Raw genomic sequence first — 18,635 nt, forward strand, 5'->3', positions numbered from 1 at the left:
TATAAAAGCCCTTCAGCGTAGCAGACAGAGACTGAAAGTTGTAGAATCGTTTCCACCAGCCACAAAGGATTTCTTTCCCGACATTTTCCCCCTCTTTGTGTATTTCCTTTGCGTTTTGTCTGTGCCTCTGCTTTCTGCTTTAATATAAAGCCCCGCACTGGCAAGTGAGCGTGCTGTCATTATGGATCTCTCTCATTCTCCCTGGTTCTGCCTTTTGCACTTCTTCCCCTTCTTCTCTGTTTTGCCTCTAACTACGTTCCGCATGGCTGGTTTCAGGCTGGCGGCTAAACAGCTGTACAGTACGATCTGTGTGTTGCAGGAGCTTGTGCTCATATAGACTGTTCTGTAACTTAAATGTAAGATCAGCTCCCCAGAGCTCCTCTGTGGAATGATATTATCTGCCCTGTAGTGTAAACTGACATGTTAGTGAGATACTCTTGAGCTTCTGCTGTAAACGATATCTCCTCATCTGAGTGGTGGAGTTTTGTTCTTATGCATCACAGAAGACGACAAAAAAGTGGATGACATTAGGGAAGGCACGTGTGCAAAGAGTCAGTGTTTATATAGCTTTTTTTTGCATATGAATGCATGTTGATTATAGTAATCTGATGCTTGCTGTTTAAGTTCTCTTTGTTAGACGCTGAATAAGCATTGGAATCATGTATTGTTATGTCTTAAGTGCCGCTGCGCTCTGTGTAAACGAGCAGGTGTGACAGATTTGTCCTCTGATCACATCATCGGCCTCAGTTTCTCCTGAGATGCTGAAGAATGGAAGATGCTCCGATCTGCCACCAGGGGGTGAACTTTTCTAACACATCCTTTCACTCCGACCGTCCTTCACACAGATGTCATTATGAGCTTGCGCTCTCCTGTGAAATCTGCGTTATAATAATGTCTTCAGCTTAAATTCCTACAATGTGCCTTTTACCTTGCGGCGGCCTTCATGTGATGGTTATTTCATCCTTTGCCAGACAGCAGCTGCTGCTGTTTTGGATGGGTCAGCGGGATGATTTCACAAGGTGAGGTTAGGGTTTAGGTTAAAGCTACTGACGTCCCTCCCCTTTAAAGAGTTTGATTTCACAGTCCACCCCGTACCTTCATCCCCCATTTTTTTGCATAATCGGTCACTTTCCTGCACCCATTCCTGCTTCTTTTACCTCAGTGTTTGGTTCCTGGTCCAGTACTTTTCCAACCAGCTCCTCGTTTTATCCCTTCTTACATGCCAGCCAAGAGAAAATTCTCTGCAGCGAGCCATTTTCTATTGAAGTGTTTATTGACTGCGCTCCTCCTGCTCAAAGCAGGCCGTGGCGAAATCCTGAGGGCAGCTTATCCGTGATTGACTGTGTCAGTCGCAGAGAGAAAGGAGGCCTTTTCACAGTAATGCCCGAAACCAGCCTGTGTCAGTGTACTACAGCGTGATGCTGCATGGTGAGACTTGTGAAAAGGCTTTTCAAAATGGGGTCATTTTCCTGATTAATGACTGAGCAGGTACAGTTAACAGTGCGAGAGGCCTTTGATCTCTGAAACAGTCCAGATTCCTCCTCATCCACCTGCGCTGCAGGTGGGACTTCAGTCGGGGGAAGGAAATATCTTTCATTTTTCATGTCTTTCACATACACACATGCTGAAAATGCAATAATTGGGCAGATTTATGTTGGAAAAATTGATAACTGACTCGCTCTCTGACCTCTGCATTTTCCAATATTTATCAAGGTTTATAGCTGCTCCAAAAACGTGAGGAGACACATGAAAGATATTGGCTACTGGCTGCAGCCCAGTAGCAGTTTCATCTTTTAGATGACTATCTAAGCCAGACATGGGAAGCTTGTAGCCCGCGGGCAACATGCAGCATATGTCTGTTTTATTTGTGGCTGTGAGTCCATTTCCTGGTACGCTTTGGAAAAATGATTTGTTTTTCAAGGAGCAGAAGTTGTAATTACTTTGTAAGTACTGTATTGCTAAATGTATTTTAAAGGCAGTAGATCCACACTTTCAGAATTTGGTAGTGCTAGTTCCCAAGCATAGTTGTCAAAAAAAATTGCTAATAAAAACATTTTCCAATGAATAAACTGTTTAAATGAAGACTTGCATGTAAAAATGTTAATTTAGCGAGTGTCTCCCTGCGCACACATACAAGTTAACCACACACGAGGACGTGCCACAGCTTGCCATTTCAAACAATCCACCCGTCCAGGCATCAAATTATAGCCTGTTAGCCTTGTATACACAACTTGTTCAGCTTTCTATCCTGCAAAAACAAATAATAGGCTGTCATGTGTGTTTCAATCACAGTCAGCATGGCTTTGAAGTGATTGTGCAGTTGCTGCTCTTGTTGTAGGTTGTGCTTATCACTAATGTGTTTCCTCCTGCGGTGCTCACCGAGGGCATGGAAAAGAACAAGGGAGCTTAAAGAAAAGATTGAACCATTCTAATGGTGAACTGCCTTTATGTGCTTTGGAAATGAATCTGAATCTCTTTTACTTCAATCTGCAGTCCGTTAGTAGAAATTGTGTGAAATCTAAACTCTGTGAGCCTTTATTTCTAGAGTAGTGATGGAGGACCCTGGCATTGTGCAGTCATTTGTGAGATTTGTGTAAATCAGGAGGCCGAACTGGTGACAAAAGGCCAGCGAATAGTGTGTGTATTCATTAATTCCTCTGTGTCCCTGCTGCTCACATGGGCTCATAGCTTAGCCTTTGTGCTGCTCCGGTCTTTCTATATGTTTGCCTGGGAAAACAGAAGAGGCCCGTATTGTGCCAGAAGAGGTTTTGAAAAGAGTCATGCGGTGATTGACTTGTGAGCCCAAATGATACCAATTAGTGCGTTAATGTGCAAATATGCATAGACATTAATACGTATTTGTTTGTGTTTGCATTTGCAAGTACACTTGTTTGTGTAAATTTTCAAGTATTTTCCAGCGTGTTTGTGTTTGGACTCTGGACTGTGGCTGAATATTGATGAGAGGCCCTTCCACACCCTTTTTTTTTTCCCATGACTGCTGGGACTGGGTGGCACTGCAGCGTGGCACTGCATCTCAGGCAGAGGAAGAACAGCACTGTGGTTGTGCTCAGATACAAAAACCCCCTCAGCAAGAAAAGAGAGCAGCGCCTTATGTGTCTTTAAGCTTATGGCTCCAGCAAACATTGCAGCACAAGGTTTAAACATGGCTGTAATGAACACACACACACACTGATCTATTCAAGGATCAAGCCTTCTAACAGGCCATTCATTTAAAAAACCTCTAAAATTAAATAAAGGATATTTGAACACTTTTTGCATCTTTTCTATTCTTTTTCAAGGTGAGAAAAAATAAACATCATCACATGTCAGTACATTTATGCTGAAATCGAAATCTCTGTGTGGCCAAAATTGCATTTTACATAGTTTATAGCTTAAGAATTTCAAAAGAAATAAATACTTTTACCCTTATTTCTGTAAGAGGTTTACAATATCTCACACTGTAGTCTAAAAATAGACATTATGGCCATTGCACTAGATTTTTATGTACAGTGTTTATACTTTGACATAGATCTGAAAAAGATTTTTCAGACATTAAGTGCATCAGCTGGACTGGGAATAAGTGATGATTTACTAAAGAGAAAAACGCATAATGGTGTTAATAATGCCGTCTTCTTCATCTTTCAGCTGCTCCGTTCAGGGGTCGTCTTGGCAGGACGTCTGTCTCATCTCACGCTGTCCTCTGCTGTTACACAGACATTAACGCAATTATTGAATTTCGTATATTATATTTTGTATAATTTTAATTTGTACAAACCGGACTAAATTGTGATGCCACCTCATGCCGTTGCTTTCCCCATTAAAAGCTTTTAATTTGCAGAATTTGCGTCTCTCTGCATCTCAGCATTATAGCTGAATTCAGTGCATGAATGGATTTATGAATGTTCGACTAGTTGTTGAAGCCATGTAACTCCAGTTATGATCTTGATGAGTCAAATCAAGTGTTTTTTGTTTTTTGTTTTGCTGGAGACTGAGCGAATATGACAGCACTTGAAGCTCTCATATTGATCCGAACAAAGCATGTGTATTCTAAACTCATGTGGTCATACAACATTGCAGCAGCCCCTCCCCGCTGACAGCCGGCCAATCACGCGCTCCTCCGCCGGGCTTCCATTTGAAGCTTCAGTAGTACCGTAGTGTTGCCCAGCAACCGGAATCGGCACATTTCTGGGAGGTCCTGTGTGGATGGCAGCAGCTGTAACGGGGAGAGGGAGACGGAGAGAGAGAGAGGGAGAGGACCAGGGGACGGGGACAGAGACCGGAGGAGAGAGAAGGTTCAGATTTTTCCAGGAAGAAGGTGACAAGATGAAGAGGTAGCATTAAGCTGGAGAGTGCTGACAGAGAGAGAGGGAGAGAGAGAGAGAGGGAGGACCCAGCCTCTTGCCTCATCAGAAAGTTTGTTCGTGCAGCAGAGGAGGAGACAGAAGAAGAGGCCTTTGATGATCCCTGTTGAGTCTGGGCTGGTTCAGACAGACGCGAGTAAGTTTTGGGAGAATTCTTCCTCGTATCCTCACTCCCACACACCCGTCTACCTGCGCCTGCTGGAGCCGTGCAGAGCTTTGGCTGCGAGTGAGCACCATGTCTCAGAGGATCCTGGGCTGACGCACAGTGTGGAGAGGACACGCTGACTGACCTGAATAAGAGTTAAAACAGGAGTGGAAGCAGCCAATAAATACCCAGCCTATTTCGGGAGGTGGATCCCGGTCATCGCCGTTTGGTCCGAATCGATCCGGGAGGGTTTCTCCTCTTCGTCCTGGACTTCTGGGTTGGCGTGGACAGAGACGTGTCCAGGAGTGATGCGGTCGTTCTGGGCGGGTTAAAAACCACTCAGGCTTTCAGAGGCAGAGCTAAAGCTGGAGCTCCAGAGGTGGACAGCCTCTGTCAGGGATTCGCTGACTGGAAGACGAAGAAAATAAAAACGCTTTCTCTCGCCCTTATGATGCTTTTGTGCCTTTAAATGTTTCTGGATCCTGCTGTTCTTCTGCCCTGTTGATCGTCTGGACGCGAGGATGTGGAAGTTCAAAGCCTTTTGCCTGGATTACTGGCATGTGCTGTGTCTGCACCCGCACAACAACTTTTACAAGAGGTACGTTTATAAACGGACGCGTTGTGCGGTACGTGTTGCGCTGGGATCTCTCCCCGCATGTGTTTTGAACGGCTCGTGATCGTCCCCGAGGGCTGCCTGGCTGCTGATGTTGCTGATTGTGCTGAAGTGCTACCAGGATTGGGCAAATCAATGCATTTTTAAAGCCAACTCTAGAATTACCTCATCAAACATGGCTGATTGATGGAGGAACTGTTGTGGTACTGGGCTCAGCACGCCGACTGAAAGACATTATGCAGGGGGCAGCGTGAGCCGCCTGGAACATCAGCAATTTCTCAGAGTCAAGCAGGTTACGGCTGTTATTTTGTAAAGGCTCTCAGTTAAGTAACTCACATTTTAGAGTGATCTTGTTAGCGTCTGTTTAGCGTTGGCACGGCTGAAGGGGACGTGTCGGGCGAGCTCAGTGTGAATTCATTCATCGGTGTCCCGGAGGACCTCTTCTTGCTCACCTTTCACCGACTGCGTAATCTGCGCCTCATTGCTGAGGCGAGCTGCAAAGCTCATATGTGGAGTGTACAATGTTCTTCATGAATCTACATTGTGTTTTCAGCTCGTTCGTTCTTTTCACTCCACATGCCGTCACATTTATTTTCAAGTGAATCACTGCAAATGCATCACACAAGTGCATGAAGACCATGTTTTCTCTCTTGTCAATAAAACATAGTACATTTAACACTGACTTATGTTTACCACAGCTTTTCACTGGAAAACTGGAAGGTATATTGTGCCCTCTCACCTCGTGCAAAATTACTCATCCCATCCTACTCGTGCTGTGTTGATACCATTCAGATGAATAAATATCCTTCCTATATTAACCAGAGTAGAGAAATACCGTTCAGCTTGACATCCTGTACAAACTATCCAGGCACTCAGACTGAGCTTCATGTTTTGGAAATTCACACAAAACAACCCTGATATGTCAAGTAAAACACAGAGATGGTTGGGCTTTCCAGTGATGGAGATGCTTTAATGTTTGGGTGGTCTACATCCCGTTTGATCCTCTGTAATCTCACATGAGTGCTGTAAGCTGCAATTTGAGCTTCAGAGGACTTGAAGTACTTTTGAATTGTTACTTTCTTTTAAAACAACATAATTTAGGTGCTGGGTTTTTGAGTGCTGCAGACAATAACTGCAGTACTTGATTGAGCGCATTATTTTCCTGCACCGTAGAAATGTAGCTGGCTCGTCTTTGCAGGCGATTTCTTCCTGCGTGTCTTTTGCAGATGTTTGATGTTTGGAACAGAAGCTGGTTTCCTCTGCGATCATGCTGCATGTGTGAAAGTCAGTGACACCTGCCTTCTGTTATAGCTGTATACGCAAATCTCTTCACACATGTGCATAGATAAAGACACAGTTGTCATAAGCATCAGTATCCTGAAGGTGAGAATGTCCATGATTCATTAATAATGCATCAGCGATCAAGCTGGCAGCAGTCCTTTGAACGTAGGCTTCGGGGAATCCCCCAGCTGTAGGTGCAACCTCAGTATCATTTTAGTTATAATGTCATTATCAGCATTGTTTTTGAGGTTTCTGACTATTTTTTCATCTTTGTGTGTCTGTTATATAATGTCTTGGTATTTTATTTCCCAATATTTACCTAAATCTTTCCCCCACTGTTGCTAGCAGTTGATTTGTGGTGTGCGTGTGTGACTCAGTGCTCCTGGAATTATTCAAGGCAGTTGTTTATTTCTTTCCACACATTGTGGACAATTCATTTTCTGTCTAATCCCAGAGTCACTGGAACATCCTGGTCACTGGGCGTTCACTCATTACACTGGTCTGGCTTCGCTGTGACGGCTCAGATCGTATCCCAGCGCCGAGGCCATGTTGCTAAAGCAAGGTCGATGTAGTAACTCAAAACAGCTTCTCCCAGCTGGTGAACCGCGCTTCACCTCCCTCCTGCAAAGGCTTCCCATTGAGATCAGTGTAATTGTTGGACACCGGCCCAACTATTACCATCAGCACAGGGACTAAAAGCTCTCATGCTCTTTCTATCTCTTCATCTGTTTTTCTCCCTCTCTCTCTCTCTCCCTTGTCCAAAATGACTTCCACATAAACAAGCACACACATCAAACACACAACTCAGGCCCTGCCCATCACCGCTGGGGAGCGTGCATCATGGGAGCAGCGGATGAGTGAACGATTGCATTGGACAGAACAAAAAGGGAGAAAAGGGGAAGGGGACGTCTGCAGAGTGGAGAGAGAGAGAGAGGACGGGTGTGTGGTTCCTTGTGGGTGGAGAGCTTTTGTTAAGAAGAGGGATGATTTCCCTCTCCTATATGTACTGGGCCTTTACCTTACTTGGTCATCAGGCAGCTTGCTAGAGCAGCAACTCCGAGCAGGGAGAACTTCGAAAAGGAAGAGACCAAGTAACTTTTAGCAGCAGAAGAATGAAGTTCTCTGTGGCTTTCCTATGGAAAGTGAAGGATGTGGGGTGTAATTTGTGGTTGAGGAGGGAGTGAGCACAGACTGTACTGCTTCTGGCTCTTTTAGGGGGAGTTGCTGCAGTTCTGTATTTTCTAAACTTTTTTTTTTCTTTTTTTTTTTTTAAACTTCCTTTTTGGTGCCATGAGCATTTTTTTGGGGCATGTCTGATGCCTCCGGTGATGTCAGTGCCGTGAGGAATGCCATGTGGAAGTACTGCATTTCCAGCCGAACTATAAGGTAGGAGATCGTCTGGTGGGGAGCAGTGCGGACGGACGGCGGCCGCCTTCACTATAAGTGGCGACTGCTTTTCCGACCGACCGCAGATATTCCTGACGTCTGCCCGATCATGTAACATTCCTGTATATATGCTAAAACCCTGGTGGTTTTCCTCTGTGCGACCATGGAAATTCATTCTCACTCAGCTGAAAAAGGCAGACAGGCAGCAGTGAAGACATTTTCAAGGACGGTTTACTTTATAAAGAGTATGTATCTGATAATAAAGACTTAAGAATAATCTGACTTTTCCTTTTTTTTTTATCCCCCTTAAGCCTTATTCTCATGATAACTTTGTCTTGCCATAGCGGACTACAGATGAAATATCCTTTAACAAATGTCTTTGGGATGGAAGTCAGCCCTTAAGTCCAAGGAAATCACTGTCCAGCTAATGTTGTTCAGAACTCATAAAGATTTTATTGTTATGAATTGAGCTGTTCTTTCTGTTCCACTGTGCTGCATCAACATCCTGCAGTGTCACTGAAAATAGATTTGAAGATGCTGTAAAACCATCTAAGATTTTTGATGCTATTCTTGGTTCCCTGCGACCGCATTTTCACTAATCCTCATGAAAAAGAAAGAAATATTCAGGTTTTTTCTTCATTGCCGTGCTTAAGATGTTTTTGAGACACACTGAACTGTTTCCAAGCAGGAACTCGAGTCCTGCAGCAACTGATCCCCCCCTACAGAGCCTTGATTGCACCACCATCAAGTCAGTTTGCAATCATTTTAAAAGATAGGGGTAATTTAGACGCTTTTCTTTTTATAGTTTCCAAAAAGTCACTGTCTATATTCACTAAATCTAGAAACTTGTAGTATCTATCCTTTCAGCCTCTCTACTCCATCATGGGAGCAGCACATATTCACACTTGCAGCCTCAAATGTCTGTTTTTTGGACTGTGGGAACAAATCATGTTACCTGAAGAAAAAAAAAACACACACATGTACAGTGACAACATACACACTCTATACAGAGAATCCACCAAGCCCAACCCGGACTCGAACCCAGGATGTGCTCGCCGTTACACTACTGTGCAGCCTGAGAGGTAATCCGATGCAGCTGCTTTGAAGCATCAGAATACAACATGAAGAGAAAAATTAAATCTCCTACTCCTCCAAACAAATGGAGTTTTTATTGAAGAGAAAGTGCTGTGACTGAAGGAGAACTGTGCCGCCACCCCGGGTGACCCAGTGAATGTAATTGATTGTATATGGAATTCATTTTATAATCATTCATGCTGAAAAAAAACAAATGCTCATCTGTGCATTGCTGTGTCAGAAGGAGAACCAAACAGTTCTGTATTGGACTGTGATACAGATGCAGCAGTTCCTCCCTCACTACAGACTGATATTTTGGAAGAGGATTGTTTTTTACTGGAATATCTGCAACCGAAAGATATCTGTTATTTCTTAGACTGAGTTTCTCCAAACACATCTGGCCATCTAATCCATTTGCTGTCTAGCCTGCCTGCTATCTTGATGAAACTGAGGAGTAGAAAATAAATAACCGAGAAAAGGCAGAGAAAAGTGGGCGAAAACATCTGGAAAGGGTTAATACTGACCCATAAAGCGTCTCGGAGATCGGAGTAGCTGAGCGTGTGCATGTATGTCTGACTACATCATGAATCCTTTAGCTGCGACACTGTAGACGCCGGGGAACATTTGATCTGGCTGGTTCTGAGTCAAAGAGTGTGACGCCGAGAGCATTACTTATTTAATGCTTGTGGATCTGGAGCTTGTCACCAGTGTCTCCTCGTCCCAGAGTGGATATCCATGGGACAGAGTACAGAGACAAGCCTCTGTGGAATCACGTCTGACTGACCCGCGATATTAAACAGCTTCTGACAGACCGGCGGCACTTCATGATGGGTGACCTGCTCCTACAAGTATCGGCTCCGACCGGCGCCGGCCTCCACTGGACCTAACACTACTAGAATGCATGTAGATATTATGAGAGCAGACGGCTGACCCCTTTGTTGGTCCTCTGCTTTGGTAGACTGGCTATATGACAAGGGAAGGTCATTTTTGGGCCCGTAAGAGGAACTGTGTGTAATGGAAAAGTAGCAACCTGCCAACACAAGCTTGCAGTTCCACTGTGGTGAGTAAAAAAAAAAAAAAAACCTCTTCTTCTGAGTGGAAAAGCTTAGCTGTGTCTAGGATGGTCATGCTCTGGTCAGACATGTCAGGATGATGGAGATGCTGGGAGGCTGTTATTGTAGTTTTTGACTTGACTGAGTAGTGGGTTGAAGCACCAGCGTTCCACAAGGTACTGAAGCTATTAAAACTGACATGAGGGATCCGTTTGAAAGCATTTCTTTAGTGAGGCGAGCCACAGACAGTCACAGACGTGTTGTATGGACGACGTTGAATCAGCACATTTGTAAATTGTATTTTTGCACTCATGCTCGGCGATATGTTTATGCTCTGGAAAATAGGGTTACACTGCCGCCATCTCTGTCTTTTCAGTGTTTACACGGCCCAGCTTTTAACTGTGGTGCATCATTATGAGTATTTTTTAGTAGTGCTTTTGACCAGTTTAAATCCACTTTTTAATTTCTTCTCTTTTTGATCTTTGTATAAATTGCAGGCTTTGTCCGCATACCACTGAATAATTTACAAGCATGAGTTTCCCAGGCGGACCATGTTCTGGGAGATCATTTTATTATCTGCTTTGTATTACTTTTAATGACAATCCTGAATGGTGTGACTCTGTTGTTTCAATAAGAGGCGATTTGAACATGACGGTAAATAGTGTTGTGTGTCAATAAAGGGCCAGGCTGAAAAACAGCGTTCTGTTGCTCTTGCTGCAGGGTGGCGAAAGCCTGGGAGAAGGTGTCTGGGCACATTGCCTCTGCTGCAGTATCTACACTGCTCGTGTTAAGCTGTACAGCTTTTGAAATGCTAATCACACGGGGAAGCTAGTTTATTTACTCTAATGCTCAAAAAGGCCACCCTCCGGAGAAAACGCTTCTCATGTTCAGGGTGTTTACCGAGGTGTCTGATGAGGAAAATGTGCACAAAGCAGAAATGCAAACGTGGGGAAATTTGCACATTATTCTCCATGATGTCTCTGTTTTAGTCCATGTTCGTAAATGCGATTAAGGCAGGGCCAAACTATGTGCACCCTCTGTTCTGCTGGTCGTGATCAGTGGGAGACGATGAGAGCCCACAATCTGTTCTTTCTCTTTCTTTTGAATTATTTTTCTTTTTTGTTCTTGCTGTTTTTTCTACTTTTGATGACATGTTCCTTTACATCTCTTCACAGCGCCTGCCTGGAGAATAATGAGGGTGTGTGCTGCATTAACTTATGTAATGGTGAGCAAGAGGAGGGGTGAGCTGGGGGGTAGCGAGGGAGGAAGGGTGGGGGAGAAGAGAAGAGTGATGAGCTCATGGTGCTGCACTGCAGCTCTTGTACACACTCTGCACCTTGTGGTCCTCATGCCATGTGCTGCTCTACATGCACAGATGCATGTGCACAGTCTCACTTTGTATGCAATAGCCAGATTGTTAATAGATTTATATAGGAGCGGGCTAAAAATAGACGGCTCATTATTGGCTAATTATAAGAGTCTTTAGCGTTGTGCTGCAGAATCTGTTGCCAGGCATGCATGATTCTTTTCGTCTTTCATGTTTTCAGTGGTAATATCTGTTTTGTGACTGTGTTTGTGTGTGTACCTGCTTTACTCTGCAGTAACAGTACAGTAAACAAGCCTCCAAAGCTCCGTTTGGTAATTGTTGCTAATCCACCGACTCTTCTGGGCGAGGAAGCGGGCCCTCGTTATCCGGAGCGTGCTTTGATTCACGTTGGAAGTGAGCAAAGTGGGATAGGGTCAGGGGACAGGGGGGGTGGCTGATAATGGCACGGCGGCGCAGCGACTCTATAAAACAGAGCGATCCCTTTGGGGGTGCTCAGCTTGCTCTCCTCTTACAATGCATTGGTAAATTAACAGATAAAATACTGCTTTTGGCAGAAGGCTAAACATTAAAATGTCATTGAGCAAGCTCCCTAATGCTTATATCATTAGAAGATTTATGCTGAGGAAGGGCATTTTGAGACTGTTTTTATGTACTTCTATTTGTTAATGTGATTTGAAAATCCGAAATTTACATTTTAGACCTATTAATAGTTGAATTTAGACAGTGTCTTTCTTGCCTGCATTGTGTGTGCCCATGACATGTGTAATTAGCACGTGTTCCCGCATGAGAGTGAAATCACCATGCAGCCGGGGAGGCTGGGGCTGTGACTGGTAAACAGTCATTAAAGGTAAATGTTCGTCCTGACTGGACTAATTGCTTTGGGCTGTGTGTAAATCCAGGCCCGTGTTTTGTGTGCAAGCATAAACTATATCCTGCAGCGGTATGGACAGCGCTTTCTTTTCTGTCAGCCGGAGCCGTTGCCTTGACAACTGGCCTCAGAGATCCGAGCACGTGCGCGCAATTGTTATAAATTCTGCTTTCACTGCATGATCCACGAAGAGAGAAATAAATGATGGAATCATTCAGGTTATCAAAGTGACTTTATCGCTTCTCAATGGCGTTGCTTTTTTTTATTCTTAAGCTCGTTCATAAAATACAGATGTTGTCAATTTTTAAGATTGATGCTCAATCATGAAACCATTTGTGATTGTTCCTGTGAAATTATCGCCATGACTAATACGTGTTATGACCTTGGATGGTAGTTTCAAAGCTGCACGGTGACGTGATGATGAGGCGTTCTCGAAGCGCCTAATGAGAAGGTTGTGGAGTTTGCATGTTCTCTCTGTGCGTACGTGGGTTTTATCGAGCTGGTACTCGTGAGGATAACTCATGTTTCTAGCAACCCGGCCCTTGTGTACCCTACCTTAGTTAGTTGATACTTTGTTGGGATTGACTACAGTGACCCACAACATTAAATAGGATGAAACAGTATCAAAAATGCTTTGAATAAATGTCTTCATTTTATGTATCCCTTGCTCTCTTTAATTTTTTTCTTCCTTTCTATAACAATAAACCTCCCACTGCAGCTCTTCTTTCCTGTCTTGCTTCCTTGCCCCGTCCTCATAGAGAGGAGTTGGAGTCTTTCCATCATTCATATGTTCCTAAACCCTCAGTCTGGTGTACAGTGGACTGTACACCAGCGCCATCTGTTGGTTCAGAGACTTCAGGACAGGGAACAGCCTCAAGGACTGAGAAAAATCCCCCGTGACTACTTGATAGAGGTCTTATGTTAATCTGCCTCCCACTGTGTGGATAGTCTGTGGCTCTGGCTGCGTTTTTCACAACAAAACCCAGAAACCGGCGAAGTTGCCTGCTTGATAATGGCCGCAAAGTCGAACCATCTTGGGCATCCGCTGTGAGTAAGTCAAGGGCAGAGAGCTAAGAAATTAAACAATGGGACATGTTTCCAGTTATAAAAGGGGTCCTGAATTCCACTGTGAGCCATCAGTAGGAGCAGGTAGGACAAATGAAGGCAGATGGGGCTCTTTCCTTGTCAGGAGTCCCACAGAGGCTTCTGCAGCCTTGTAGCCTGCGTCTCTGGCTTCTCTCCCAGATTTACTGCTACTGAGATTTACCGCCAGGGTTTACTTTACTGTTTCGATGTAATAATAATTTTTACCTGGAAAGGAGAACGACTTTTTTATGGTATAAGAATCCATGACTTTGGACCTGAATCATAAAACACAGAAATCGACAAACGAAATTTAACTGGTTCACAGGTTTAATTTTCTTTTGAATCATACAGTGTGGTTCATTTTGGAAGAAATTTAAAAAAAAAAAAGGATAGTTGGACAACCTGTTATCTAACTACGTTCTGTCCTGGCTGTCTGAGGATGTGTTCTGGTCGAGAGATCAGATCCTCCCTTTGGCAACACCATGTGTCCTAAACAGGCAGTTAAAAGAAAATCCAATCTGTGACCTTGCAGAGCAACAACACACAGACTCAGAGCATGTCCTTGCTGAACCGTGAACATCAACACAGCAGCTGAGTAAATGACCACAGATAAGGGCAGAGGCATGTTTGGAGGTGAGAGTGACCAGACAGCTGATTGCTGGGAAGGGGAAGAGAAGCAGACTGAAGGGAGCCGTTCAAAGGAAGAGCGAGGCTGTGAGGGACACAGCTGAGCAGGGGGAGGGTTCTCGGCGTGTGGACGGCCGCCTCTCTTCATTGACGTTCGGAGGGAACGTGCTGATTAGTGGAGAGTAAATCAGTCACTTGGAGGTTCCTGCTCCCTCATGGCTGACAGGTCCATTGTAGCTCCGCAAAGAACAGCAGCGATTTATCATTAGAGCGCGGATCTAGTTTCGTACGGTATGGGCCAACCTGGAGACAGATGTATGGAGGTAGGTGGGCTCTGCTCCGAGGGTGTGTGTGTGATCTCTCCGGCTGTGACGTGCAAGTTCGCATTGGAGACATAACAGCTGCATACATTACTCTGCGCTGCAGGTGTGTGTGTCACACACCAGTGTCCATGCATGCATGATTAAGCATTAAAATTTCACACAACATTTTTGATTCCAGTGCTTTATTTTTATCTTTTGGGATATTTAGTTCTGCTTAAATGAGCTTCAAGAAACCTGATCCCCTGCTTAAGCAAGGGATCAAGTGTTGGAGAAGAATGTGTCGGTGTTAAACTTGTATCTGTGTGAGGAAGAGCAGCACAGCGCTGTTGAAGCCCGTACACTGGGGTGCCACTGCACTGTAGCCTGATGTCACGCTCACGCTGCCAAGAGCAGTGGAGAGCAGAGGGAAAGAGTTGTTTGTGTCGTCTGAGTCAAAACACGTCTTTATCAAGATGTTCCGTGCATTTAAGTGTCTGTTACAGAGCTCTGACGGCCTGTTGTTTTTGTGGTCTTCATCTACTGTTGTCATCGTCACTGAAATAACATTTCACATAATCAAGCTTTATTCAAATTGACTTCGACTTAAGAGACTGTCACTTTCTTTTACATTCAGTTGGAGGGTCCTTCTACGTGGATTGCTCAATGGCTAGCACTCTCTCAAAGTGGAAACTGACAAAAGAATTATGATGGAAAAAGTGACACTGCAACAAAAAACCATTTGACTGAAGTAAGAGAGTAAATTCAGACTAAATAATACATTTCAAGAAGCACATTTTTTTTTAATTAATAAAAAAAATTTAAGAAAAATATCATTTCAAGCTTAAGCTAAATTTTAAAACAGAAGTAAGGCGGAGGTTTATCTGTAGGTGTTCTGTTTGAGCTCTGCCAGAACAACAGAAGTGCTTGCTCGCATGTAAAAGCTACCAAAAAATCCATTGAAATGTTATTTATCCTCAGAATCTGTTTCATTTCAAGCCTTGTTTTTTAGAATTTATTTATAAAGGAAACCATTTCCATTCAGTCGTAAATATGTTTGATTTGTATCATCTCAAATCTGGTTTTCTCCCCCCTGGCAACAGCGTCTCTTTGATTTCCAGCATGTTCCCACTGATTGTCCCGCTGCTGACACGCATCCTGTTGATGCATTTTCAATGAAACCTATACCGGGACCTTTGCAGATCTGTTTGCATCATTTGTCCGTGAAGGGCCTCCACTCAGGCCCCCTCTCATTAGGCTCGTTAAAAGAATAGATGGCTAAGTGAGGACATCATTAGGACCTATTAGACGCACGGAGCGTGAGAAGTCCTCTCTCTCATCACTCCGACCGAACGTGAGAGAAAACAGAGCCGCACTGTAGCCGATGTATGCTCACTTTGGCCTCTCTGTACATCACATGCTGCTCATTCCTTTCTCTCTGTCCTTCACTCAGTCCTTGTCCATCACGCCCGTCACCTCCAGCTCTGTGCTGTTTACGCTCCGCCGAGTCACGTGCATTGTTACCGCGTCGTCCTGGTGCGCGATGTTGCTGAGCTACGATTTTACAGTACAGCAAATGAACGGTAGAATTCCCCTCTGAGACAATTAGGGAGCATCTATGAATCTCAGCAGCCTTTTTATTACACAGAATTCCGACGGGTTTGCGTCATTAAATGCAGCGTCATGGTAAAAACGGCAAAGTGGCTTTTCTGGAGACGTTACTCATTATCGTGCATTGTGTCCACATGAGGAAACGGTTGAAACAGGATCTCAAAGCTGCTTAAACGTGCTGCTGAGAGGCAGATCTCTCCTGAAAGCATTACAGCTTCTGCTGAGCAGATGTTTATGTGTTTCAACAGGAGGTCCGGCAGACAATAATGTAACCTGTCAGACTCACACCGGCCCTCCTGTTGGCGCTGAGCTCCAAACACATGGACAGGTTCTACAAGGAGAAATAAAAAAAAAAAAGATGTTACCCGAACATCAGATGTATGCTCCTTACTCATCCGGCTCCTCTCAGCTGTCACTGTAAGACTGCCGGAGTATGCTGTGCAACAATCAATCAGACAGTTGACCTTATTTACAGAGGATTTGCTGAACAGCTGGGATGACAAAGCAGCCAGAAAAGCTGATATCGACTCACTGCAGTGCGTTCTTTTTAATACAGCACAACCCGTCGTAGACGTCTGTATCTTGAAGCAGTCCCGTCTTTACATTTTTGAAGTATTGAATATGCTTTATAAGTCGCTGATCGATACAGCGGTGGATTAGAGGTTAGAGATGCTGAACGTTGAGAAAGGCTCCTGACCTCCAGCAGCTCGTGGTTCTCTCTTCTTGGTATGCGTACATCAGGATGACTATGACGGTTAAATACAAAGAAATAATTCCTTTTTTCTTCAACGAAGTCTGGCAGAGCCATTCATTATTCGTATTACTTAGAAATGTACAGTTAATGTGGAATGCACATGTGGGTCTTATGGTAATTGTGGTATAATTGAGCCCCTCAAATTCACGCTGTAACTGTACAGTAGGGCCGGCGTGAGGAAACGAACTCCACCAAAAGAAAAAACATTCTCATGTGGCTCGTGTTGGTTTTTATGTCATAGATTATATGTGGGCGTGAGAATTTCTCTGTCCTGGCTTTTCATTGATAGCCTGAGGCTGTTTAGAAGTTCAGTTGATTAAAACGACAGAATTCGTCTGGGCTTTATTCAGCGAACGGAACCCGAAACCGGTGTGCTGAGACACATCAGCCTCCCTGTTACACCCTCAATTACTCAGGAACAGATTCAGCCCAGAAAATGGGAGGTAGAAAAACATCCCTCACGCCCTCTTACATATCTAAGCCTGTTTATTTTGGAAAAGGGAATAACAGAAAAGAAGATCTTTGATTTTGAACGAAGTGTCTGTATTAACTGCTTTTCTGTCATTTTCTCACTCTGTATAAGTCTTGGTCACTGAAACTCTCATTTCCTCTTATCATTATAATCCCAGGTCCAGAAGATCAGTGTAAAGAGTGAGTGTGTTATGTTGATGGGCTCAGAGAAACAGGATGGTTCTAATAGGTAATTTCGGGGCTTCAGATCGATGTGCGCTGCGGCACCCAGAGACCCTCGATGGACCATCGGTCAATACAGCAGTAAGCTTTATGGAGCGTGCATCAAACCTCCAAGGAAAGAGCCAAGGTAGCGGGCAGATTTACGCAACTTTTGAAATCTGCTCCTTTGTGATGACGAGAATTAATCTTTTCCTCTTGCACTCCCGTTCTGTTGAAAGGTTTGTGTTAATGTTGATTTATGGCGCGGACAGCACGCTCCTTCATCGACCTCCTGAAGGACTTCTGCTGCTATTGACTTTCAGTTTCTGCTGAAAAGCATCAAATCAAAAGTAACAGTAAATTAAATGAGAGTCAAATATCATCAGGTAGTCTATCAGACAGACGCGAATTAATCTTGAGCCCTACGTGTGACTGTCTCCTGTGGATTCAGGGAAATGAAACAATAAACAGAGCTGAGCGTAGCTCCTCCTCCAGGTGTCGTTATCATGAATTTCAGTCTGATTGTTATTCTCTGAATGTCCCAGCCGCTCTGTAAAGCCGGGTTTCTTGTCCTACCCAGCCCGTCTGAATGGAGCACGTGCTGAAATATAAGATCTGCTGACTTGCACCCAGCAGGTCTTGTGGAAACGTGGTATGAATGGAACTTGCATACTCAGGATATCTGGTTCCACTGGAATATGTCAACATGAATCCATTTCTCAGCACTCCTGTGACCTGCACAAAAGGTTTCCTCGGCTTCCTTTCACGTTTGCGAGGGAAGGGGAGCGTAGATCGAGGACGACTGCGTTATCTCTCTACTTTTGTTCTGTGATTGATTGCTTCCTGCTTGTCTCTGTTGCTCCGAGACAAAAACATTTCACCGATTATTCATGTGTTTGTTATATTCTAAGCTTAAAGCTCACTGCGAAGACCTGCATACCATGACCTCCACTCCCAGCCCAGCCCAAGGTCCCACTTCCAGCGGGGGCGCCATGATGAACAACATACAAACAGGAGAAGAGGGGATCATGAATTATTTCTAGTTCAATCCAGCTTTCATTGTCCAGGTGCTTTCAGCTGTGGCTTTGGATTAATATTTAAACACATGTGATCAGGTTTTCTTTACAGCTCTCATCACATGTAACCTTTTCTTTTTTTCTTCTCTGATATGCACCATTTTTTTTGAGGGGTGGAGGGGGGGCGATAAAGTAAACATGACAGTCAGGATTTCCTTTGAATGCCGGGATCCTGACGCAGCAGTTCTGCTCAGCTGCCGGCTTTTATAACTGTTCTTGTTTCTCAGAGAAATTAAAAAACAAAAGAAAAGATAATGGAAAAAGTTGTCTTGACAAATTAATAATGGAAACCTCCTTTACATCAGCTCATCTGCTGAGTAAAATAGTTTCCCAAAGTTTTGCTCAGCTTCAAATGGGGAATTAAATGATTTTTTTTTTTTTTTTAATTTAGTAGCATAAGCTT

At 44.1% G+C, this 18,635-nt stretch overlaps 1 protein-coding gene across 5 annotated transcripts in view; it reads left to right on the forward strand.

Moving 5' to 3' along the window:
* The window catches only part of LOC115407785 (IQ motif and SEC7 domain-containing protein 1-like), a 93,538-nt gene that overhangs the window by 47,750 nt on the left and 27,153 nt on the right, over window positions 1-18,635 (forward strand). The window contains exons 1-2 of one of the 5 annotated variants that reach the window (XM_030118280.1): window positions 4,288-4,292; window positions 7,462-7,786. The exons of 3 other annotated variants lie outside the window; for them this stretch is intronic. In XM_030118280.1, coding sequence (XP_029974140.1) covers window positions 7,710-7,786 — 77 coding nt within the window. In that variant the 5' untranslated portion in view covers window positions 4,288-4,292; window positions 7,462-7,709. Of the gene's footprint in view, window positions 1-4,287; window positions 4,293-4,932; window positions 5,105-7,461; window positions 7,787-18,635 lie in introns of those variants that run through there. One more of the 5 variants, XM_030118279.1, reaches the window with a different exon arrangement.

The sequence above is a fragment of the Salarias fasciatus genome, chromosome 20 (assembly GCF_902148845.1).
Source record: "Salarias fasciatus chromosome 20, fSalaFa1.1, whole genome shotgun sequence".
In the NCBI taxonomy this organism is placed as follows: Eukaryota; Metazoa; Chordata; class Actinopteri; order Blenniiformes; family Blenniidae; genus Salarias; species Salarias fasciatus.